The 25339-nt window shown below is 42.2% G+C and overlaps 3 protein-coding genes across 6 annotated transcripts in view; 1 reads left to right on the top strand and 2 right to left on the bottom strand.

Annotated features, from left to right (window-relative positions):
• Positions 1-1531: 1531 nt before the first annotated feature.
• On the bottom strand, positions 1532-8665 carry LOC135913558 (ribitol 5-phosphate transferase FKRP). Its single transcript, XM_065446103.1, has 2 exons — positions 7418-8665; positions 1532-7084 (listed from the first exon to the last, which is right to left on the bottom strand). Exons 1-2 carry the CDS (start codon positions 8249-8251, stop codon positions 6284-6286), a joined length of 1635 nt encoding a protein of 544 aa, XP_065302175.1. The 5' UTR covers positions 8252-8665; the 3' UTR covers positions 1532-6283.
• A 707-nt stretch (positions 8666-9372) lies between these two features.
• On the top strand, positions 9373-14768 carry LOC135913639 (polyamine-modulated factor 1-like). Its single transcript, XM_065446213.1, has 4 exons — positions 9373-9557; positions 9617-9826; positions 13122-13320; positions 14633-14768. The coding sequence occupies exons 1-4, from the start codon at positions 9475-9477 to the stop codon at positions 14723-14725; spliced, it is 585 nt and encodes a 194-aa protein (XP_065302285.1). The 5' UTR covers positions 9373-9474; the 3' UTR covers positions 14726-14768.
• Positions 14769-20548: 5780 nt separating this feature from the next.
• Positions 20549-25339, bottom strand: part of Pi3K59F (phosphatidylinositol 3-kinase 59F) — a 48802-nt gene continuing 44011 nt past the window's right edge. For all 4 annotated transcript variants that reach the window (XM_065445817.1, XM_065445849.1, XM_070531766.1 and 1 more), the window contains 5 exons: positions 25238-25312; positions 22776-22944; positions 22140-22230; positions 21429-21554; positions 20549-20772 (listed from right to left, as the gene is read on the bottom strand). In XM_065445817.1, the coding sequence (XP_065301889.1) occupies positions 20758-20772; positions 21429-21554; positions 22140-22230; positions 22776-22944; positions 25238-25312 (476 nt within the window). In that variant the 3' untranslated portion in view covers positions 20549-20757. The remainder of the gene's footprint in view (positions 20773-21428; positions 21555-22139; positions 22231-22775; positions 22945-25237; positions 25313-25339) is intronic.

The following is a 25339-nucleotide window of genomic DNA, read 5'->3' as shown; positions in this document are numbered from 1 at the left end:
CAGAATAAAAGTCCAGTACTGCGGCTGCCCTGCACACAAGCCCTGTCTACACGACATGTTTAACCAACATCATGTTTAACCAACTATCTTGACAGTCTTGAACATAAGTGCAACACTGTCAAAGATTTCAAAGGATTGACCATACCACCCTCATTTTTCTTGAGCCGGTACAGAATAATGCATCATATTATCAGATTTAATTACACTATATATACCATTAGCATCGTTGTAATGACAGCCGCTTTATCTTTGCTGTCCTTTTCTCCATGCAGAAAATGTTCTCATCGTTGCTTTTTCCAAAATTTTATCACCAGTTTTGTTACCCAGTGAGTGCAACACAATACTCACACAATATATTTTCCTATTTTAAACACCATAACAATGTTTAATCCCTTCTTAGCAAGATAAGAACACATTTTTATTCATCTACATCATATGCTACACATGAACCACCTTCTTGCTGACATTTTATCGATAACAGACTAATGAATCTCTTCCTTGTTCTTGCCAGTCAATGTTTCTATTTATTCACTAAACATTGTATGTGACTGTTCTTGACTTTTACTGTGTGTGGCTTGAATAATATTCTTTTAATACAACTGTACTTATCATTGTACATGCAATGCATTCTTTTTAATGCTACAATGAACAGACAGCATAAAGGAAAAAAAACACACAAGCACCTGTGTGTGTGTGTGGCATCTGTTCTTCACACCATTAAAATGAATGTAGAGCAAGCTGCAGCAAATTGCCAAGCAACAAATCCTTTTAATGCTTTATCATATTGCATGTTGTGTTACGTGGGTTTCTTTTTCCTTTAGTTCTTTTTGTTATACCCATTTTCTTCTCTAAAGCTCTGGTGTTTAGTATATATTTATATATATAAATAAAGTTGTACAGGCTTGCTTCTACAAAACAAATGACACTGTCAAACTGAATGTGAAATCTCATAGTTAAACACACAAAGGTGATACCTTTATCCTATAACATATACCTTCTTATACGTCCTTGAAAGGAAAGGCATGACAGAACATAAAGTAATTTAGTTTGGGCTTTGTAATGTGTAAGCACGTAGCACTGAGAGGTGAATGGCATTTTTCAAGTGCACAGAAAAGGTGGACAAATATGTCTGGCTTTATTTTGTTCTATTAAACTGCATCACAGCTTATTCAACATGCACGACAAGAAAAGGAATGACAGAACATTACGTAAAACCTGGAAAGATTGAATATCTTATTATGTCTCCCCCTTAACAGTCTCCCTCATATTGTCTCTCCTTTTTAACAATAAAATATAACGGTATCAGTAACATTAAATTTAACTGAAGAGATTTTACAGCCCAAAGTGGAGGCCTGGCTATGAGACGTTGTAGTGGAGGCTTTGGGTTAATTTGGACAAGGTTCTTTTTTTTTTCCTTCTATGTCAGAGTGCGGCAAACGCTACTGAGAATGGAACCCGTAAGCCTGTGTTTAGCAGCAGAATGTCATATCTACTGTAGTGGGTAAAATGATGACACCAACACCATAGGGAGTTCACAGAGGAAGGTAAATATTTTTTTTTCTTACATAAGAGCATTGTACAATATGACCAGAAAATTGAGACATGAATTATGAAGTTATTAATAGAAAAGAACTCTCAAGTTTTGCATTAAGAGTTCGCGCAGGGGCACAATTGGCACTGCAGTTGAACTTAAATGCTTAAACGTCATTAAATATTAAAAATGGCACATGCACGCACAAATATGTACAACAAAAATACAGGTGCGCAGTGCACACAAAGTGCATCTGCAACGTAAAAACAAATAAATCAGAGACATGAAACAAAGTTTTGTTTAAATGCAATAATAAGCAATGCTCAGAAAATCACTTGCAGTTCGAGTAAAAGGTCTGTGACCCCAAGCCCACATCATGGAGCACAAGTTTTTAACCTTATCACGTATAAAGACAGTGCAAAAATTATTCTTTAAGTATTCATAATGCTAGAAATTCCGCTAAGTTCACAGCTATGACACAAGACGCAACAGTAGTTCAGTAGAATGAAATGAACTGAAAACTTGGAGTATTCGAGTAACAGGAAGCATTAACAGTGCTGTGGGGATACTGCTCATCTAAACAGAGCAAGTACTATCTGAGTAATGTAAATACTATAACTGATGGCTGATGGGATACAGAAAAGAAAACTTTTCTCGAAAAAAAAAAAAAGAGCAGAAGCTACCATGTTGGAAATTAGAAATCTTTACTTATAACACTTTACTGAAAAAGAAATAAATAAATGTTTAACAACATGTAATATCCCAGAAATCTGCAGGTCAACAAGTGTAACAGCAATATATCTGAACTCAATTAAACTCAATCAGAAAGCTCATTAGCCCGAACAATTATCACATAAAATCAGTTCTAAACAACTGTGCAGAATCATACAAATACTTTGGCTTGCACATAATCCCATCTTTAACATGGACATCCTGCACAGAATCCATGTGCCCAAGCAGACTTAGCTATCCAAGACGCAACCTGAAATATGCATCTCCTGAAGAACTAGCCTACACAATGTTCAGTTGACCGAAATTGGAGTATGCATCATCTATCTAGCATCCATGACAGCCTTACTTCACGACTGACTAATAAACGATTCAGAACCATACTGCACGTTTTATAACACCAAACTATGCAAAGCATATCAGTATCACACTATTAAATTTATCACTAGGACAAACAACCCTCGTCTCATGCCGCATCATCTCAGGACTATGCCTTTTACATGCCTTCTATTATAACCCAAAGACTCAGAACCTGCTACTAAAACAACCTTTAAGGACACCTTTGCACACCAGTCACGACCTTTCTATAGCACATATCTGAAGCCCCACGTCTAATACGCAAAGCTAATTTTTTTGAGATGCTATAAACCTTTGGAAGAGCTTACCAAACAGCATTGGGATGTCTACAGACCGCATAAAATTCTGCAAAAAAGTAGACATCTACCTTACTAACCAAATGTGACTTAGAGCCAATCTACACAAAACTTTCTTTTTTTATGTGTTATGTGTTCCCCATCAGAACATGCCTTGTGTTGCTTGTTGTTTGCCATTGCAGTTGAAGCACCAACCTATACTACACATTTTTCTTCGTTACCCTTACTTTTGTGCCTTTTGTGTTTCCTCTATGCAATTTGTTTTCACTGCTGGGAACACCATTGTTGCTTGGTATTTATGACTTTAAGCACTTCATAGTGCTTTTTTTTTAATCATGATTTTTCACAGTGTTTTTACAGTTACTACTTTCACACGTATTTGGGCCCTCCATTATTCAATGCCTTTGGGCCCTTAACCCCTTAACTGCCACTGACGAAATAAATCGCCATCACAATGAGCATCCTTTGGTGCCGATGACAGGTGAACTCATGAATTTTTGGCAATTTTTGCACATGTGTACGTGTTCAGTTTCTTGTAATTTCGACAAGAAAATAATACACAATGACTTTCTCTGTCTTTTTTTTTTTAACTAACATTTTTTCGAAACTGATCACAGCAGTAAAGGCGTTAAGGTGAAAACAAATTAACTGCAGAGCTCGATCCAAAAAACCCAAAGTCACAAAATTTTGAGCCTCTAGGGTTCCTTATTTAGCACCCAAATTTTAGTGCATGAATGCTTTTGCATTGGGCCCCCCATCGGAATTGAGATTTGTTTATTGATTTCGACTTAATGAGCAGTGAAGACACGCTGCCAAACTTTATGATGTCACAGGCAGTTTCTGCGAGAATTTCAAGATGGCGCCACCAGCCTTTTTTTTTTTCACCCATTTTTGGCTTATAAGGTCTCCATCCATGCTAAAACTGGCTTCGTGCAGTTCCAGATGAGTAACATACCAGCTTCACATTTCCCTTCAGTAGATAAATATATGAAAGCTTAAAGGAGTACTGACATATTTTCAAAGTTGTATATACTCAACCACACGTTCCTCTTGCACAAAATGACCACATTTAGCAAGTATGAAGGTTGAAGATACATTTTAACTTCAAGCTAAAGTCATCTCGCAATGCCAGTCCTGATATCAACAGGATGTCATGGCAAATTTGCTAACGTTGTGTATCAATAAAGTTAAATATGATGGCATTGCCGATATAAGGAGAAGAGTGCTGCGTGTGTTCCTCCAGGCTCTGCTCACATTTTGCAGCTGTAGCGATCGCGGAAACCGAGCAAGGCGGTGTGTCACGATATCATGACGCATCCACCTCCTCAGTATCAAAACTGAAACTGCTTCACAAAAACAAGTATTGCGTTTAATTAGTCAGGCCACTCTGGTACTTGCCATTATTTTTGCCAAGGTTTAGAGGATTTGAACCTTCAGTTAAGGCAAAAAAAATGATATAAAAGTTGCCATGTCAGTACTCCTTAAATATCCTGCAACAAATCGAGTATTAAGGCTGCTTTATGTACTAGTCTAATTGCAATGCCGTGCCTGAAAACATGCAACTCAGAACTTCTGTTTTCTGTACATGATCATGGCCGCAGGCATAGCCATGAAGTTTGTTTCGGTGGCATAGCTCTTCTTAAAATTTTGTAACACCCTCTTGAGAAATTGAAACAGGCTATTAGCAGGCTGAAAAAAGTTTTTCTTGGATAAAGCTTCTGGTTACAGTACTGATCATGGAAATGCAAAACTTGAGGTAAATGTTCGCTATAAAAAGTAAATGATATGCATTCTCTTAAAATAATTAACCCTGTCTGACAAAAATATGCAATAAACTGACTAAACCCATAGTTCTGAACACAATAAAAAAAAATGCTAGGCAAGAATGGCTTCTGACCTACTACGTGATGCACTAATATAGTCTTGCCTGCTATTTTCACCTGCAATAAAGTGGTCCCAAAAACACATTTTGGTCACACAACCAGTGTGTAGCACCTGGCTAAACATGACAGTAAAACAGAATGAAATATCGCTTGCTTGAACATCAATTGAACAAACTATTCATATTGGCGAACAGATTCAATGTCCCAGTGTGCTTAGAAAGTGTACGCATTCATGTTTCACTTGAATGAGCTTTTGGGTGGGCAAGCTGTTTCTTGGGATAACTACCAACGCTTGGAGTTCACTTAAGTGAGGTCTTCTTCTATTCACACTGAATTAGAGGATTCTCAATCAATGTTTTTAGTTTTTAAGTGGATGGTGAAGTGCACCTCCATCAGTCATGCAACCATGTAGTGCACGGAGCTTTATATATACTCAGACTGTGTTTATTAAAATCAGTTCCTGCCCAACTCTCAGTCTGGTTTGATTATGTTACGTGCGCTCCGCACAAGTGTGCCCCTTTGTTCGCCAGATGGTGTTTACAACGTCAGTGGCGGAGATATGACACACACAAAACGATTAAAGAGACCACTTTTTCTTGTAACCAACAGGACAAAAGGGGTAGGGGGTGTGGTATGCGGCAATTAACACTCTCCCTAACAGGATGACCCTGTGCCTGTGTGATGATCCATCTAGCTGGATAAAGTGTACTAGTTGTACCATACCATACAAACAAACTGGGCAAAAAGAAGGCACAACTTCAGAAACACAGAGTCCAACCTTGATGTACCAACCACATATACCAAATTATTGGATATAACAAAGGAAATCTAACACGTTTATCACCAATACCAGAGTAACAAATATCAGATATGACGAAGGTATTTTCACGTGGATGAGACTTCAGTAACGAAATTCAACTGTGTATCAACCAGGAACATATGAAAAGTCTTAAAGGAGTGTGTAATTATCAGGGATGCAGCAAATGAAGAACAAAGCTGTGATCGTAGATTTCGCACAGATTTCAACACATCGCCATATCATAACACATGGTCAATGACTGCCTATTTCTTTTTAAAAACAGCAATGAGGGCATAATGACACAATGACAGCAATGAGGACGAAATGCCACAGCTATACTTATAATTAATTAGCCTTTTAAATATGTATTTTCTGCTTTAAAAGGTTTGCTCTGCAGTGGCTGCTGACTTACAAAACATTCTAAAGGTTCCACAGAAGGAAAACAAATTCTGAGCAAGGCATGAGTAAATCAGAGATTGATAAAATGCTTGATATTATGTCATCATGCCTATGAAGGTAAAGCACTGCACCAAGTTTGCTGAAACCTACAAGAATCCAAGAGGACAAAAAAGTTGCAAATTCACAATGTTATGCTCTACAATAATTAAGCAGGAACGTTGCAACAAATTGCTATGGAAACTATTATCACCATGTTTTGAATTCACATACCAATTGCTCTAGTCCAGCACTAAGCACCAGTGCTTTTCGGATAGGCCAACAAAGCTGGGTTTGGATACTCGGGCTTCCCTACAGCACCTTTCCCAAACTTCAGCTCCAGAAACTGAGTGATGTTGTTGGGTGCTGATGCAAACACTCCTACAAAGAGGATAGTAGATAGAGGCTTCAGAAAGTGCTCTGGGAACTCCCTGTCTTGCGGATGGCTCTTGAACCACGTGTCTTTAGTCATGACACCGTTTCGGGAGTAAAAGGGAAAGATGTCCACATGCACTCGATTAGTGCTGCTGTACTGAACACGAACAAAGTCTCCCTCTGTGGCCTTCTCCCACACATAGCCATCAGCATCAATCACAGAACCTTTTTGAGAGTTTCGCAGCCACTCACAGCGCTGCACGTCATCGCTATACACACCAATGTCAATGTCGTAGTCCCATGGAATGATGTCGTGATTTCTAGCAGCACCGAGTAGGCTACCACCTTCTAGCCAATAACGGGTCTTGCACCTTTCCAGTATGGCAAAGACATGCCTGGCTGTGCGACGCAAGTTTTCCAGGCAACACGGTGGTGTCCAGCGCCCCTTGTACAGGTAGTCCGGCGTCTCATCTACCACAGTGCCAAAGCAACGAGAGGTCTCCCGCTTGCACCCATGCCATGTGACTTCCCCACCGGGCTGGTGAACTTTTTTCACGCCAAAGTTGGTGTACAGCTGTGATCGACGACTTGCAGTGGCTGCACGCAGTTTCTCTCGATTGTGCTCTGTTGTGAAGAGCGTGCGGCCATTCTGGGCAACTAGGCTGTCGACGATTTCAATCTGTATGGAAACAATATGCAGATGGGCCACGTTAATGGTCTAATAAAAGAGCGAAATAAATTAAAGGCCTCTTCTTACTGCTAAGAAATGTACGGTACGCACAAAATAATTAATCACAATCCTTGTGGCATGCAGTCTGCGGCAGTAGGGCGCTACGGCCGTAAGAGCTTGCATTCATGCGACCTAAACAACACTAATAACTTCAATGACAGTGTAGAAAATAAGCAGGAAATGCGCAACGGATCACCAGCAGTTCATATACGCCTTGTTTCATTTTTGGCGACGGAACAGGTTTTACTCAGCAAATCAATGCAACGTAAACATATCAGTTACCTTCACGTCTCTGAGCGCTGTCTGTACGTACAGCGCCTCAGGGAACGGACGCACGAGCGGCTCGCTGAGCGACAGCACCAGCTCGGACTTGACCATGAGCAGATGCCGGCCTCCAAACGCATCGCAATGAGACTCGGCCGTGCGCGGCGCCTTGCGATACACCAGCGTCCACTCGCGCAAGTTCACGTCCAGGTTCAGGCAACGTCGCATCTCTCCCGCGATTCGAACGGCCACCATGAGGCGCGGGTTCTTAAAGATGCGTTTGATCATGGTAGTGACGATGGCTGGCTGCGTCATGCGCACGGAATCGGGTACGAACAGCACCAAGTCCGTCTTAACGTAGTTTTCCAACCGCGTAGCGTTGGCGTAGCGGCCTGGATCCCTGGAGAGTGGGACGACGGTCACGTTCGGGCCGAATTCGTCCCGGGGAAACCTCAGAGGCGGATACGGCACGTCGTCTGCGAACAGCACGATCGGCATGCGCGGAAACACTGTGTGGAAAGAGCGAACCGTCTCCACTAGGTCGTGCTCATAGAATTCGAACTCGCGCACTACGAGAGTAACGAGGGAGTTCGGCAGGTCGTAGATGTCATCGAGGGGAGCCGCGTTGCGCATCTTCAAAGCTCCCCCGGCACTGTAGTCGTGATCGCCCTGAGGCGCGGCGAACGAGCGCTGATGTTGCCGGGCTGCCTCTCCGGTGGCTCTGACGTCGCCGCCTTCTCGAGATGCCTCGTAGCACGGGCACTTGCTGTCGAGATATATCCACATAATAAACACCGAGAAAAAGTTTACGCATATGAGCCCGAGAAACATACGACACCACCTATGGCGCATCTTTTACGGTCACGATGTCCCGGCTGAAGCTAAGAGCAACGCGCACTCAACGAAACTGATGAGCGAACTTGAGGCTCACCCAGGAGATGCGAGTGAAAATTACGTCCGCCAAATCGAAAAGAGTTGAATGGCAGTACTGCTACCTCCTTGACCGCAAGTAGACCGAGTTCGTCGGCTGCACTTGCGCATTTCGCCGGACAATTCAGATGTATCTCTACGAAACGTCAATGAACACGCGTTCGCTAGCAGATTATTTCAGATTTTGACAACTTCGACAACACAGATCCGAAATCGCACCAAACCAACTGAGTTTCACTTGTTCAACACCACACATCTTTTCTCATTCAACAGAATAGAACGGACGGACAGGACAGACGCTGTATGCCGGTTGCGACCGAACCAAACTTGTTTTGACTTGGCTAATCTAGGTGCGGTATGAAATATTAAAACGCAACTTTGGTCGTCTGATTTTTTATTCCGTAAATGTGAACTTTAGCATTATAACTTATAATAGGTTCCAAATAGGTGATGCATATTCTAGTTTTAGTCTGATAAGGATTTTGAGGTAACCTATAATAAATGCGTTTCTACCTAAGAAACTCTAAGGTTGCAACTTGGTTGCAACCATAGAGTTTCTCAATATTGATGGGCTGCAGAAATTAAACGTCTCTTTCCTCCTTCATAATCACCATACAGAAACTCTATGGTTGCAACCATAGAGTTTCCTACAAAATTACTTTTGTAGGAAACTCTATGGGTGATGGTATCAATCCCGGTGTCGATGCGGCCAGAGTCGCCCCATAGGTCGCCCTTCCCGAGTCCCTAGGGTTCAGAGATAATGATAGTCATGTAAATAAATATGCGGTAGAAATTATAGCAAAAGTCGATTGGAGGATTGGTGGCTGAAAAGAAGAGAGGTGACATAAGGTTAAAAAGGTAGGAAGACGTATTTAAAGAAAATCGAGAAATTCAATAACACACAACACAGATAAAAATAAAAGGCAAAATAAAAATTTCATCCATCCATCCATCCATCTATCCATCGCGCCTTCTCAAAAATCCCTAAACAATGCTGTCCCTAGGCACCTAGGATCAGGTCACGTGTGGGATTTTTGTACTATAAATAAGCCAAGCGTTGAATAAGCGCACGCATGGTGAAGTCGTGACTGTATCAAGTGAAGCGCTTTGTTTGAAGTCAAGTGCAAAACAATAACGGAAAAATTATGGATGGACAGTACTGCAAACGTACTGAAAAATCTCTTCGTGCCGTGGACAAAGCTTCGAAAGATCTGTGCGAAAAGTTCAGGTGAGAAAACGATGCGTGTGCATGCGTAAACATCATGTAACACTGTTGGTTCGTTTCAGACAGCGCTGCTTGAACACGCTTGAACTTCAAAAGTACGGCATCGAGAAGAGTTCGTTGGAGAAGATCATTAACAGTTTCTCAGGTCAGCTTTCGTCGCACATAAGCGCGGAGTGCAGATCCTGTTTCGACGACCTAAGATTGGACGAGAAGTTCAGGAGTCTGAGCTACCTGATCGAAGAGCAAGAAAAATACAAAGGGACGCCTGCGTGGTAAGAATTAAACTAGTGTTTTCTCATTGTTCGTGGCCCTGGCTTACATGCTGACTCGTAGCATATACCCATTGAGAACTAGCGCCGTCAAACGAAAGCGATCCCGGCTGCTTCCGTAGCGCTGGATATAGAAATGGCTGTGGCAAAATTTAACAACCAAAGCAGAGGCTGGCAATACGATGACAATAAGAAAGCAGGAATAAGTTGCTTTCAGCTTTCTAAGATAATACCCTGGTGTCTTAAGAATATAGGAAGCATGAATGAACCTGGCTGCACGGTTTTGAAGCTATTCAAAGTCGTTCTTAAAATAGTCTTGATACAGGTTCCAGATAGGTAATGCATATTCTAGTTTTGGTCTCGTAAGCATTTTGTAGGTAAGTATCTTCACGTGTTTCGGAGCGATACGTAAATGACGTTTTAAATGTGTTCTGCTAGTTGACTATACAATGGTTGTAACGTGGGAATTCCAAGTGAGGTCGTTTAATAACGTGGCACCGAGATACCTAAATGACTGTACGGAATCCACGTGGACATTATGAATTATGTAAGGAAAATAGGGGAGGTTAACACCGCGACTAAATGACACAAGAATGCATTTGTTAGGATAAGTGTCATCAGCCACTTGTCATACCATTATTGTATATTGTTTAGGTCAGTTTAAAGAGCTGGTTTGTCAGATGTGTTGATAGTTCGATAAATTACTCAATCATCAGCAAACATATGGATGTGCCTTCGGAAAATCGATGCCAAGTCTGACAGATTTACACGCAACTCGGTACAACTGAAAAATTTTGTCTTTTTCCAACTTGCCACCACATGCTTCTTCCACAAAAGAACGGCAGATAAACTTTGTTGTCACTGCTGTGAAGCTTTATGGATGCTGGTCATTCACAGACTATGTCAACTGCATCACTCTATGCCAGCCTTTTTTGCCTCTATATTGTCGCAACCGCTACGGCCAGCAACAGCATCGTGCCTGTCTTTACACATATCTTGTTCTCCCTGTACCTGAAGATTGCTCCACTGTATGATTTCCCAAATGAATGTCTCCATATTTCGCAAAACAAACTAGCACCCAACACTATGTTCTTTGGCCACTTATACCAGAAACATGCATGCATGACTTTTCCCGTGCGATGAAATCGGCACTGCCATTTAGCCTTGTAGTAAGTGGTTGGATTAGAAATTATATATAACAGAGGCAGAAATTGCACACACAAATGAAGTATAGACAGGACAAGTGCTATGTTCCAATAACTGAATTTAGCCAATTAGTCCAGCAAGAGGTTGAATGTATTGGTACCAAAGAAGCATGCGTACTTCACAAAACAGTGCTAACATTCAGGATAACTGGTTCTTGGGCTAGCTGTTTGATACTTAATGAAGCCAATGTAGCGCTAATAAGAAATAACGCAAGGAATGCAAGACCGAAGTGTAGTGCTCATGGTGTCCCGTCTTTTGTTATGCTTGTCTTTATTTACACTACAATGGCTTCATCAAGCACTAAAACAAATGAAGAAGGGTACATACACACACATTTCACTGGTTTTACTGCCGTTTTGCCAAGTATGAACATTCACCAACTAGCCTAAGTTGCTACTAAAGAAGCATTGCCAAGTGTAAGTACTTCATGCAAGACTGAGCTTTAGGCACAGACAGGCTGGCAAAACTGGTCACTTTTTTTCCATCATGCTAATTTGCATAACTGTATGTGCATGTGCAGCCTAGAGCAAGAGAGTAAAGGCCGGTCAGCCATTGTCAGCAATGAGCCCATTGCTGTACACTTGCCTGCTGGTTGAGTTTTAATTTTTGTGTGGCTTACCCAACCTTCAATTTTTGTATCCTTTGAGCACATAAATTAACCAACCCACTTGGGCATCAGGAAGACTGTACTAGGGACATAAACGTTCCTAGCAGAGGGACTCGGTTTGAAGAAAGACTCGGGAACAGGGATGAAAATGAGTGGGCGGCTAAACTATAACTGATTAGTGTGGACACAGAATGGAGGAAGAGGTCAAGAAAGTTGGCACTCAAGTAGAAGGCAAATGAAAGTGTAAATAGACAACCAGGCATCATCAAAAAGAGAGAGAAACAGTGAATCGGGTGCAAAGAATGGAAACAAAAAAGACCATGGAGATTTACAAGAATGGGAAGAAAGAAGTCGGAAAGCTGCACGATAACACACAGGGCAGCGCATCGCTGTTTTAGGCTCAAGCTGGTTGCCCAAGGACAAAAGCATACCAGAGCAAATGTTTGCAACAAGATGAGGCATGTGCTTGCTGCAGCAAAAAAATCCAGAGACCACTGAGCACATTCTAAAGGAATACGAAGGGGTTCTCACAGTAGGTCATGTAGACCTTCCAGAAGCGCTTGGATTTAAGGTGGATGGAACCATCATTCGGTCAGGAGTCATGATAAGCAAGGGACGTTTAGGGTATTAGTGAGAAAAAAGCAGGGAAGAGATTGGTACAGCCAGACTCATTACATCATAGGTTGTGGTTCAAGGTAGGTAGAGAAGGTTTGAGGAAGAGAAAAAAAAAGATAAGATGTGTAAAAAAAAATGCTGTATTGAAAAGGACGCATAGCATACCTGATTAACTCGAGCAGGCTAGGTGACTATTTGTCACAGCCCCATTTCAAAGGGATGCCAATAAATTATCATCAAATGTTATTTTTATTACTCACTTCCCCAAGGACACACTTATATACGTGGTCTAGCTGTCATAGCTTTTAAAGAAAAGGGCTTTCTTTGACTATTTTGCCCATTTTCCTAGTGGTTGGACTTTGTTGGCTAATGCAAAGGGCACACACACTCTCGCGCAATGAATTGATGTCGCACGTGATGTCGTACAAGAGCTTTGTGGCACCTGTAGGTTTAGGTGTTGTGGATTGCTGGGAAAGGACAGTGTCCTGCCTCACTCTCTCCATAGTGGCGGCTGCAGGATAGAAGGATGGCAGTCGCCTTCCACACCGATGCTTGTACCGTTGGAGACAGTACACGTGACAAATCAGATTATATGTATAGCCACCTATACTACAGCTACAGGAGTGCTGGTTAACTTCATTTCTGTGAAGTGTGTGTCTTTTCTCTCTGTAATACACAATGAAACAACAAACGCTACGCACTAGCCTTACTGCAACAAGTACAGACGACTAATTACATCATTTCTTTAATAAAGTGAATAGCTTTCTACAAGCATTCAGCTATTTACTTGCATTGATATTCATCATCGATGGTTCCTGCACGAAGTTTTTTTACCCATGAATGTTTCCTCTGCTTCTCTTTTCTGACAAGGCGGCCATCTGGAAATCCAGATGAGGACATTCAAGACCATTTACGGCCACTATACCAGAGATACCTAAAAGACCTGACTGCCAAACTGAAAGAACGTGAAGAGGAAACTAATGCATTAGAAGCACAAGTTGCCAAAGGGAACAAAGAGCTGGAAAGCATCTGTGCTGAAATTGATGTCCTGGTGGCCAAGACTGACAAGGTTGGTAACAAGGATGGTGACAAGGCTGAGGAAGTGACACCGCACATACAGTGTAGCATATACAAGTGTCTTTTATCCTTGGTCTAGGTACTCGTTAAAGTTAGTTGCAAGTTATGGCCTGTGTAATGCCAAACGTGAAAATTACGGATAGGGAACTTCTTGCCTCACTGAGCTTTTTGTGCAGAATGTCAACAACAGAGTCGATAAACTAGTAAATAAGCTGCCCTTCATAGTTTGTTTGGCACTGCTAATCGAGCCCATATGGAGGCAAACATTTTCTGTATTACATGCGTCCAGGAGCTAGCATGTTCCACTTTTTATCTCCGTGAAGTGCTGGTACATATATAACGAGCAAGAATTGAGCGTGCAGTGCAGTCCACTGATAAAAGGAACAGATGACTGCAGAACACATGCGAATTTTTCCCTCTGGCAGATTGACAATCGCCTGGCTATGGAGCTATGAAGCGGTTAGTGGCGGTGACAATTTTCTACACATCTGTGCAGTAAATTGACATAGCTTCAGCTAACACTTGCAGCTAGAATGCCAGCTAAGCAAGAGCCACACATTAAAGCATTCCCTTTAAGAGTGGATCACAGTGCACATTGAACCATGACAGTATGCACATGACCAGCAAACATTTTGCAATTAGTTTTGCTGTCACTGCTGCCACAAAAGATGGCGTTAGTAGCAGTTCAGAAGAGTGACTAGTGTAGTTGTATAGTTTCATACCCTCTCGGACATTTTATTGTGACCGATTGGCTTAGAGACCCACCACAATGGCATTTTACTGCCGAGCTTGAGGTTGCGGGTTTGATCCGGGCCGCAGTGGCCGCATTTTGCTAGGGGCAAAATACAGAAACATTTGTATGCTTACATTTAGGTGCACGCTAAAGAACCCCAGGTGTTGATTTAATCGGGTTTACTCTGGGGTCGCCCGCTATGGCATGCCTCATAATCGGATCATGTTTTTGGCACCTAAAACCCTAGAATATAATTTAATTTTTTTACATTGACTTAGATCATGCTAAAATTGGTAGGGGGTGCTAAGAGAAGGTGTGGAGTTGATTGCACAGCTGAAAAGATGCCATTGTACCCATAGCATGATGGACCAGGTATTGACGACTAATTTGCTAGAGTGTCCATTAATGCACTCCAAGCATGGAGAAATCTGTCTATTGTGCTTACATAGCTGTGCATAATTCGGTGATTAAATACAGAACAACTTTGTTGTTGCTATTATTATTATGACTGATGACAAATGCTTTTACATTGCCTTTGCACCTACATATTTTTGTGTGAATTTAATTTTAGAAACTCTTCCTCCTCCTGACTGAGACAGAAGAGGAGGAGGATGCTGCCGACGAAGATGCTGATGCCAACGAAGAAGAATGGGTTGAAGTCTGAGACAAGTAGCCAACAGAAATAAACTAGCACTCTTTCAAGTGGACTGCTCGTGGTTATTGTTGCATTTATAACTGATGCAGCACTACTGCACATCTTTGGTACTGAAGAGTGGAATTTAATGTTGTTTTAGTAATTTAATTTAATTGTTTAATAAGTTTTAATTGTTTTAATAAGGCAGCGGTGGCGTAGAGGTAGAACACCCGCCTCGTGTGCAAGAGGTCCGTGGTTCGAATCCCGGTGCCAGCAATTTTCCACCGGATTAAAAAAAAAAATTGCGTGCTGATAAAATTGCACAAACAGGCCTGGAGTGTGGCCTGATCCCGGTGACCAGAACCGGTAACACACTCCTTCACCAGAGCAGGATTGGCCACCCTGGTGCAGTACTTGGCCACAACCTCCTATACGAACACATCAATCAAACCCCGGCCCTCAGTCCCCAGCAGCTGCGAAGCAACTGACCATGGCGGCGGTCAGACCTGCGACGCAGCAGAGGGTGCTAAGAATCACTGGCTCCGCACAGGCCGCCATTGGAATATGAACCTGGCAACGTTTAACGCTAGAACGTTATCTAGTGAGGCGAGTCTAGCAGTGCTATTGGAGGAATTGGAGGGCAGTAAATGGTATATAATAGGGCTCAGTGAAGTTAGGAGGCCAAAGAAGCATATACAGTGCTAAAAAGTGGGCACGTCCTGTGCTACCGGGGCTTAGCGGAGAAAAGAGAACTAGGAGTCGGATTCTTGATTAATAAGAATATAGCTGGTAACATACAGGAATTCTATAGCATTAACGAGAGGGTGACAGGTCTTGTGAAACTTGATAAGAGGTAAAAAATGAAGATTGTACAGGTCTACACCCCTACATCCAGTCATGATGACCAGGAAGTCAAAAGCTTCTATGAAGACGTGGAATCGGCGATGGGTAGAGTGAAAACTACATACACTATACTAATGGGCGACTTTAATGCCAACATAGGCAAGAAGCAGGTTGGAGACAAGGCAGTGGGGGAATATGGCATAGGCACTAGGAATAGCAGGGGAGAGTTATTAGTAGAGTTTGCGGAACAGAATAATATGAGGATAATGAATACCTTTTTCCGCAAGCGGGATAGCCGAAAGTGGATGTGGAGGAGCCCGAACGGCGAGACTAGAAATGAAATAGACTTCATACTCTGCGCTAACCCTGGCATCATACAAGATGTGGACGTGCTCGGCAAGGTGCGCTGCAGTGACCACAGGATGGTAAGAACTCGAATTAGCCTAGACCTGAGGAGGGAACGGAAGAAACTGGTACATAAGAAGCCGGTTAATGAGTTAGCAGTAAGAGGAAAAATAGAGGAATTCCAGGTCAAGCTACAGAGCAGGTATTCGGCTTTAATTCAGGAAGAGGACCTTAGTGTTGAAGCAATGAACGACAATCTTGTGGGCATTATTAAGGAGTGTGCAATGGAAGTCGGTGGTAACTCCGTAAGGCAGGATACCAGCAAATTATCGCAGGAGACGAAAGATCTGATCAAGAAACGTCAATGTATCAAAGCTTCTAACCCTACAGCTAGAATAGAACTGGCAGAACTTTCAAAGTTAATCAACAAGCGTGAGACAGCTGACATAAGGAAGTATAATATGGATAGAATTAAACATGCTCTCAGGAACGGAGGAAGCCTAAAAACAGTGACGAAGAAACTAGGAATTGGCAAAAATCAGATGTATGCGTTAAGAGACAAAGCCGGCAATATCATTACTAATATGGATGAGATAGTTCAAGTGGCTGAGGATTTCTATAGAGATTTATACAGCACCAGTGGCACCCACGACGATATTGGAAGAGAAAATAGTCTAGAGGAATTCGAAATACCAAAGGTAACGCCGGAAGAAGTAAAGAATGCCTTGGGAGATATGCAAAGGGGGAAGGCAGCTGGGGAGTATCAGGTAACAGTAGATTTGTTGAAGGATGGTGGACAGATTGTTCTAGAGAAACTGGCCACCCTGTATACGCAATGCCTCATGACCTCGAGCGTACCGGAATCTTGGAAGAATGCTAACATGATCCTAATCCATAAGAAAGGGGACGCCAAAGACTTGAAAAATTATAGACCGATCAGCTTACTGTCCGTTGCCTACAAACTATTTACTAAGGTAATCGCAAATAGAATCGGGAACACCCTAGACTCCTGTCAAGCAAAGGACCAGGCAGGATTCCGTAAAGGCTACTCAACAATAGATCATATTCACACTATCAATCAGGTGATAGAGAAATGTGCGGTATATAACCAACCCCTATATATAGCTTTCATTGATTACGAGAAAGCGTTTGATTCTGTCGAAACCTCAGCAGTAATGGAGGCATTACGGAATCGGGGTGTAGACGAGCCGTATGTAAAAATACTGAAAGATATCTATAGCGGCTCCACAGCCACCGTAGTCCTCCATAAAGCAAGCAACAAAATCCCAATAAAGAAAGGCGTCAGGCAGGGAGATACGATATCCCTAATGCTATTCACAGCATGTTTACAGGAGGTATTCAGAGGCCTGGAGTGGGAAGAATTGGGCATAAAAGTTGATGGAGAATACCTCAGCAACTTGAGATTCGCTGATGATATTGCCTTGCTTAGTAACTCAGGAGACCAATTGCAATGCATGCTCACTGACCTGGAGAGGCAAAGCAGAAGGGTGGGTCTGAAAATTAATTTGCAGAAAACTAAAGTATTGTTTAACAGTCTCGGAAGAGAACAGCAGTTTACGATAGGTAGCGAAGCACTGGAAGTGGTAAGGGAATACATCTACTTAGGACAGGTAGTGACTGCGGATCCGGATCATGAGACTGAAATAGCCAGAAGAATAAGAATGGGTTGGGGTGCTTTTGGCAGGCATTCTCAAATCATGAATAGCAGGTTGCCACTATCCCTCAAAAGGAAAGTGTATAACAGCTGTGTCTTACCAGTACTCCCGTACGGGGCAGAAACGTGGAGGCTTACGAAAAGGGTTCTACTCAAATTGAGGACGACGCAACAAGCTATGGAAAGAAGAATGATAGGTGTAACGTTAAGGGATAAGAAAAGAGCAGATTGGGTGAGGGAACAAACGCGTGTTAATGACATCTTAGCTGAAATCAAGAAAAAGAAATGGGCATGGGCAGGACATGTAATGAGGAGGGAAGATAACCGATGGGCATTAAGGGTTACGGACTGGATCCCAAGGGAAGGGAAGCGTAGCAGGGGGCGGCAGAAAGTTAGGTGGGCGGATGAGATTAAGAAGTTTGCAGGGATGGCATGGCCACAATTAGTACATGACCGGGGTTGTTGAAGTATGGGAGAGGCCTTTGCTCTGCAGTGGGCGTAACCAGGCTGATGATGATGATGATGCCCCATGATATTTAAGGAAAGCCCTACAGTAAACTTGGGGACAAGCTATACACCGCTGCCTCATGCCACTATTAAATTTGGACAAATTTCTGGGCATGGGTCCACATGCTGTGTTTTAACTTCGTATAAACCCCCTCCTAACAAAGTCACTTCAGTTATCACTTTATTCAAAGTATGTGCATTCAAAAGCTAATTATCATCGTGAAGACCACACCTGGCAAAAGGTGGGCACTGTCGTTTTTAGATGTTCAAGATCAACGACATGTTGCATAAGCAACAAATGCTTCAAAAACACCAGTATAGAAGCAGTGTTGCCAACATGTGGCATGCGTGTTGGAAATATTTTTTTATGTGCACAGCACAAGGTGCAGATTGCGTCATAAGTTTTCTTTCTCTTCGCGAATGTTTTAAAAGACCCGTGATAACAATATCGAACAAACCAATGCAAAAGGAGTGCATCACACTTCACTTTCTTTGATCACTCTTTTAGTCCTTATAAATCAAGTGTGCCAATCTCATTAAACCATCTTCACTCTTTTAGTCCTTATAAATCAAGTGTGCCAATCTCATTAAACCATCTATTGCCCTCATGGACGTTACATATAACTTCCTAATGAGGATCTTCTTTCCTTGCTGTATACTCCTCAAGATGCCATGTCATCATGCCACTTATATATATATTTTTTATTCAACTCTTATTAAAAAGCATGCATTGGGCTTTTCAAATTAGTCATTTTTGTATGCTCTTTAACTCAATACCTGTTCATTTGATGCAGGTTTGTAAATATGCCCTTTCATTTGTTTTTAACAAGATGATGGGGAACAATATGTAGCAGCCTGCGAGTATGTTGCCCAGATGCGGTACAAACATGCCTTGATCGTGGAAAAGCACATTGGAATGGCTGCAGCATATCATGATTTGTCAATACAGTATTTACAACAGAGTAAAGACTGCATCATTGGTATACACAGCTTTATGAAGAGTGGAATGGCATTACAATATAGACATCATTGTCATTTAGTGGAAATTCTCACTGGACGGTACTTAGTGGGCCAGCACGAGAGGTAACAAATGATTTAAAGATCATCATCTCTTCTAGTTTTTTTTTTTCTGCTGAAATCGATGTTTAGGGGTCGATTCTTTTACAGAAAAGCTAGAAAGTATCAGAGCGCGAGGTCTGAAGTAATACTTGTTCAGAAATTATTGCAAGAGTACCATTCACGTGTCCCTTTTCATACTGGTCTACCCTGCACAGTTCACTTAACCAAGTGTTTTCATACCGCCCATGAACCATCCACTTGGTAACTTTATTTATAGCCCTGCAGAGCTTTCACCAACCATCCACTCCATCTCTCTCAGAGGTCTCAGGTCTCCATGCACTCTCTGCAGTATTTTTTCTAGCTAATGCTAATGGAGTACTGGATTGCCTTTCTTGCATAATAATTGTGTTTGAACTTCTCCACATTCATCAAAATAGTGCTTATGATCAAGCTATGTTGTGGACCTGATTACTTTGTTATGAAGAGGTTTTACCAAGTATCATACTCAATAATTATGCAATAATATTCAGTAGGATGGTGAATGGTATTTTTGCATTATTAAAAGCATGTGCTGCCCGTTGGCACTGTTTTGGGTGGCAGAAAGCCACTTCCACAGCCACAGGCAGTTGTAAGTCTGTAAAAATAAAGTATACTATGGCAGCTTAAGACTTGCACACAGAAAGGCCATTTAGTTTTAAAACAAATGACTGGCTGTAGTTTGCTAGCCAAATATCCTACGTAACAAGCCATTTTGTTAATATTAATGTTTTATACGTACCACAGGATAAAAATAGAAACAGAGTTAATGCGAGTAGCTACTCGTTTACATTAAATTCAGGCAATATTGCCTGGCATACAGTGTATGTCCTAATAAAATCTATCATGCACATCACTGTCTATCTCTGATTCTGTGAACTGTATAAAACTGTGTAACACTTTGTGTATTGAAGAATCAGTGAAACCTAAACACAGACCAGCAGTCCAACTGCATCGGCAAACAGCCTCGCAGGTAGAGTCAGTGTTGGTTAATTCAACCCACCTTTTTATTCATGCATGTTGAAAATGCGCGCACGGTTGTTGAACATTTCCTTTAATTCAAACCCTCTTGGCATGTTCTATCAGCGTCAGATTAAAAATCGATAGTAGGATAGGACAATTGTACAGTAGGGACATGGACTGGCGGACACACCTATGGACACTCCATCCCACCACTAACCATAATGCATTGACAAAACCCACCATGCAGCTAGCTTGGGCATTCTGTTGGAGGTTGCCTTTAGCCTAAATGCAACAGAAGAGCAACAGGGGCTACTGGCACCACAGTGCTAGGAGGTGTACACATGTTCCAAGTGTGGCGAGATCAGTCGATTCAGTCTGCAGATCTGCTATCTTTGGTTGGGTCAAATGATACAGACACGCGGACGGAGAAAGAAGGGTGGCCACATCAGTGCCTGTATATTCATCTCCGGTATCACTCTTTTTGTTATTTGTACAGTGGCAATAAATATGTACAATGGAAGTGCTGGGACGCCAGCAGCAGTTTCTCTGAGCGATGCACACCCCGCTTAGGTGCCGCTCTTGGGGGCAGTCTGGTAGCCTTCTTCTGATGGTGTCTGTGCCTAGGATGCCTTTGTCACCTTCTCCAGTACTGCATGCAGGAGAGACGAATGAGCGTAGCTGTTCAGTCTTCTTAATACAAAATCGTTTTTAGAAATTGACACTATTAAAAGCAACAGGCTACAAATGCACAATCACAATGTTGGCTGACACAAGAGTCATTTCTACGCTTCATGGCCAATGGAGAACACTAATAAAAGAATAACGCACCGTTCATACTGCTAGCATTTATACAGTACTGCCACATACATAGAAGTGTGGACAACCAGTAAAAATCAAGACATTTACTGCATTTTTGCATATGCTGCAACTTGTGTCAAAAAGTGCAGCTTGAATGTGGTACACTCCACGTTGATGTGAGTTCTAAGCTGATGCCTAAATTTGCACATAGGAGTGTTTTGCTTTGCTTTGAAGCCACAATGCACTTCACCAGAGAGCAGAAATAAAAACAGTGATGACTGATCATATAGACAAAGACTGCTCCTAGGCATTTGCTTTGTGCCACATTGCTTTTATGAATATCCAAATGCCATATTCTGCAGCTTGTGTGTCTTATGTGCACCGAAATATGGTACATTGCATTGACATTTGAGTCCTTTAAGAATTTGCAAATGGCAAAAGTTTCAAAATGCATTGTCTGCAGCTTCAGTCCCAACACAGAACGTTCGCTAAGCCTTTGGCTCTCACCTGAGCAATCTTGTGGATCTGCTCAACAAGCGCTGGCATGACGGCTGAGACACTGACATCAATCAGATTCTGCATGTAGTGAACTGCCTCTTCATCTGTCAGGTCCAGCCGAAATTTGTCTTGCACCTACACACGAAGATGGCAGTCAAGAACAAAGGGACTGAAGTTCTCACCACAAAACACCTCCAGTATAAATAACGCGAATCTCGTATAAACAAAAAAAGCCAACCCAGCAATGCCCTTTGTAGTATCATATGATAGACGTCTGCTATGGTGTCTCTCATAGCCACAGTTTGGCTTTGGGATGTGAAACCCCAATATAAATAAATCACTTTCAAGTTGAACAACTATACTTTCACATTTTTTTACAGAAGAAAGAAAAAAATAAAGTTGATACGAATGTTGGAATAAATGTATCTTGTGACAGACTTTTTGGGCAAGAATATCTCAAAACGAATGCTAGTCTCGGGACTGCTACCATGCAGACATGCCTTGAGCAACGTCTAGCTTCGATTCTGCAGTTGCAACAAAGTGGGCCCTAGAGTAATTTATAAAATTTATTCGTGACTATTTTTGATGGTCGCCAGCACAAATAATGTGTTGCCAGAAAAATAATGCATTTATCTCTACTGCGGTGTTTTTAACAATTGCTTTGTCTTGGCCAAAATGTTTGGTATTACAAAGATAATATGTTTCTTGTGGTAACTTTACCTTCTTCACAGTCTTGTCAGGCTCAAGTGCAATGTCAGGTACGCTTGCATCAACCATCAATGAAAACAGGTTCAGGATCAGATTAGCATGCCTGAAAAAAAAACAAGGGTCTGAATGTTTGCATGTCAGCAATTCCCTTCCACATTGAAGATGGCTGCAACTTTCACACAATGACTGTTTGAATGTTACCATGGGTGATTTTCCCTGCACTGATCATTTATGCAAGATGCTTCAGCCTGAGCTGCATAAAAATTTTTTTACAGTGAAAACTTTACTGCTAGTATAATCAAGAAGTTTAGTTCCGTACAAAGATATGAGCAGTTGCGTGAATCTTCCTAGCAGCACCACCTTAAAATTCCCTACAAAACAGTGGTGTTAACTGCAAGGTTAGCATAATCACTAAGGTCTAATTATCAACCACCGAAACAGTCTTATTTTTCTTGGGACACTCCAGAGAACCATCACCTGAAAATATTCACATATAAAGGCAATAACTTTTCAGCAATAACTTTTTACAGCAACTGGCACCCAGTCCCGGTCAAAATGCAGCTGGTGTAGATTGGACTCAAGCCACTTGAGTTTGCATACAGCAGCTGAACACCTCATTGACTTGAACCCATCACAGCACTGGCTCACCTGCGTAGATGCAGAAATGCTGTATAGCACTGCTTGCGGAATGCTTGGTAGTGCTCTGAGTTGATGCCTCCCATGGCCTCCACCATCTCCTTGCTCAGTTTCATTGGTGGTGGCAGTGGCTTAGGATCCCGGCCCAATATGTAGCCAAAGTCGATATGGAATAGCTTTCCTGGAGAGAAAAATCAATGCCCTCTGACTTAAGTTTGACCTCCTGTATTACCTGACAAAAGCTCAGAGACACAGGTGACCCTTGCGAGTCAGTTTTCATCGCTATCTGGTATGTTACAAACACGAAGAGCAGACTGTCTGCTCAGATGTTACAGCTGCATAGAACAACAGCATGCCAACGTGCGTGGGCAAAGTGACTGCCTCCTGAAAGTTTGCTCAAGTAATAGTCACTTTAGCTTATGCGCAGGTATGGCGCCATGGAGACGGTTCTCATGTTTATCATCATCATCATCATCATCATCAGCCTGGTTGCGCCCACTGCAGGGCAAAGGCCTCTCCCATGCTTCTCCAACAACCCCGGTCATGTACTAATTGTGGCCATGCCGTGCCTGCAAACTTCTTAATCTCATCCGCCCACCTAACTTTCTGCCGCCCCCTGCTACGCTTTCCTTCCCTTGGGATCCAGTCCGTAACCCTTAATGACCATCGGTTATCTTCCCTCCTCATTACATGTCCTGCCCTTCTTTTTCTTGATTTCAACTAAGATGTCATTAACTCGCGTTTGTTCCCTCACCCAACCTGCTCTTTTCTTACCCCTTAACGTTACGCCTATCATTCTTCTTTCCATAGCTCGTTGTGTCGTCGTCAATTTGAGTAGAACCCTTTTCGTAAGTCTCCAGGTTTCTGCCCCGTAGGCGAGTACTGGTAAGACACAGCTATTATATACTTTTCTCTTGAGGGATAATGGAAACCTGCTGTTCATGATTTGGGAATGCCTGCCAAACGCACCCCAGCCCATTCTTATTCTTCTGATTATTTCCGTCTCATGATCCGGATCCGCCGTCACTACCTGCCCTAAGTAGATGTATTCCCTCACGACTTCCAGTGCCTCGCTGCCTATTGTAAATTGCTGTTCTCTCCCGAGACTGTTAAGCATTACTTTAGTTTTCTGCAGATTAATTTTTAGACCCACTCTTCTGCTTTGCCTCTCCAGGTCAGTGAGCATGCATTGCAATTGGTCCCCTGAGTTACTAAGCAAGGCAATATCATCAGCGAATCGCAAGTTACTAAGGTATTCTCCATTAACTTTTATCCCCAATTCTTCCCAATCCAGGTCTCTGAATACCTCCTGTAAACACGCTGTGAATAGCATTGGAGATATCGTATCTCCCTGCCTGACGCCTTTCTTTATTGGGATTTTGTTGCTTGCTTTATGGAGGACTACGGTGGCTGTGGAGCCACTATAGATATCTTCCAGTATTTTTACATATGGCTCATCTACACCCTGATTCCTTAATGCCTCCATGACTGCTGAGGTTTCGACTGAATCAAACGCTTTCTCGTAATCAATGAAAGCTATATATAAGGGTTGGTTATATTCTGCACATTTCTCTATCACTTGATTGATAGTGTGAATATGGTCTATTGTTGAGTAGCCTTTACGGAATCCTGCCTGGTCCTTTGGTTGACAGAAGTCTAAGGTGTTCCTGATTCTATTTGCAATTACCTTAGTAAATACTTTGTAGGCAACGGACAGCAAGCTGATCGGTCTATAATTTTTCAAGTCTTTGGCGTCCCCTTTCTTATGGATTAGGATTATGTTAGCGTTCTTCCATGATTCCGGCACGCTCGAGGTCATGAGGCATTGCGTGGCCAGTTTCTCATGTTTATGCTGTACCCTAAATTGCGACATCTCGCAACATTTGAAATGTAGTTCCCAAAGGCAATCTTTTCGTCCATGTTGTCAAAATGGTCTTTCTTGTATTATGGTAAACTTTTGTAGAAAAGGTGGGCCTAATGATCAAACTATTTACACACAGTGCCACAGGCCCCTGGCTTCATATTGTAATGTGTTTTTATTTTTCTTACTGTTTACACTAGTCTAATTCTTGACATGGTGAAAGGCTAATGTCAATGAGAGTGGACAAGAGGTCTCAGCAATCATTGGTCAAGGAGTCATCAACACCGAAAATTTGTTGCACAAGCTTCAAAAACTGCTGTCAATGATGTACACTGTAGCAACATGGATGACGCCAAATCAGAAGTGTTTAGAATGGAAGGCCAAAAGATGCAAACACACAACACCTCCACCCTCCCTTCCATTCTTCTCGTTGCCAATGTTGTTACCAACACAACAATGCCAAGCTCTCTAATAGTGGAGCTCACACACAAGAACTGTGCAGTGAGTAAACGCAGGCACATGAGTGCACCTGCTGTCCAAGAAAAAGTAAGTTGCACATTTCAGAGATGCCACAAACGTTGCGTCCCTGCAAAGTAGTCAAATGATGGTACACCTGTCTTTGTCAGAAGCAAGTTGTCAAGATGCCGATCACCGACACTGAGCAGGTATGTGATGACGCAGTAACCAGCTGCAAAAAGATGAAAGCGAGAATGAG

Source organism: Dermacentor albipictus, chromosome 1 (assembly GCF_038994185.2).
Source record: "Dermacentor albipictus isolate Rhodes 1998 colony chromosome 1, USDA_Dalb.pri_finalv2, whole genome shotgun sequence".
NCBI lineage: Eukaryota > Metazoa > Arthropoda > Arachnida > Ixodida > Ixodidae > Dermacentor > Dermacentor albipictus.
The sequence above is the reverse complement of the archived record's forward strand: the minus strand, read 5'-3'. Positions and strand labels throughout refer to the sequence as shown.

Excerpts from the sequence above, each read along its gene's own strand:
- LOC135913639 (XM_065446213.1), top strand. The coding sequence starts at position 9,475 with ATGGATGGACAGTACTGCAAACGTACTGAAAAATCTCTTCGTGCCGTG. Across the intron at positions 9,827-13,121 it reads TACAAAGGGACGCCTGCGTG|GCGGCCATCTGGAAATCCAG; the intron begins GTAAGAATTAAA and ends TTTTCTGACAAG. Across the intron at positions 13,321-14,632 it reads TGGTGGCCAAGACTGACAAG|AAACTCTTCCTCCTCCTGAC; the intron begins GTTGGTAACAAG and ends ATTTAATTTTAG.
- LOC135913558 (XM_065446103.1), bottom strand. The coding sequence starts at position 8,251 with ATGCGCCATAGGTGGTGTCGTATGTTTCTCGGGCTCATATGCGTAAAC. Across the intron at positions 7,085-7,417 it reads CAGCGCTCAGAGACGTGAAG|ATTGAAATCGTCGACAGCCT; the intron begins GTAACTGATATG and ends GTTTCCATACAG.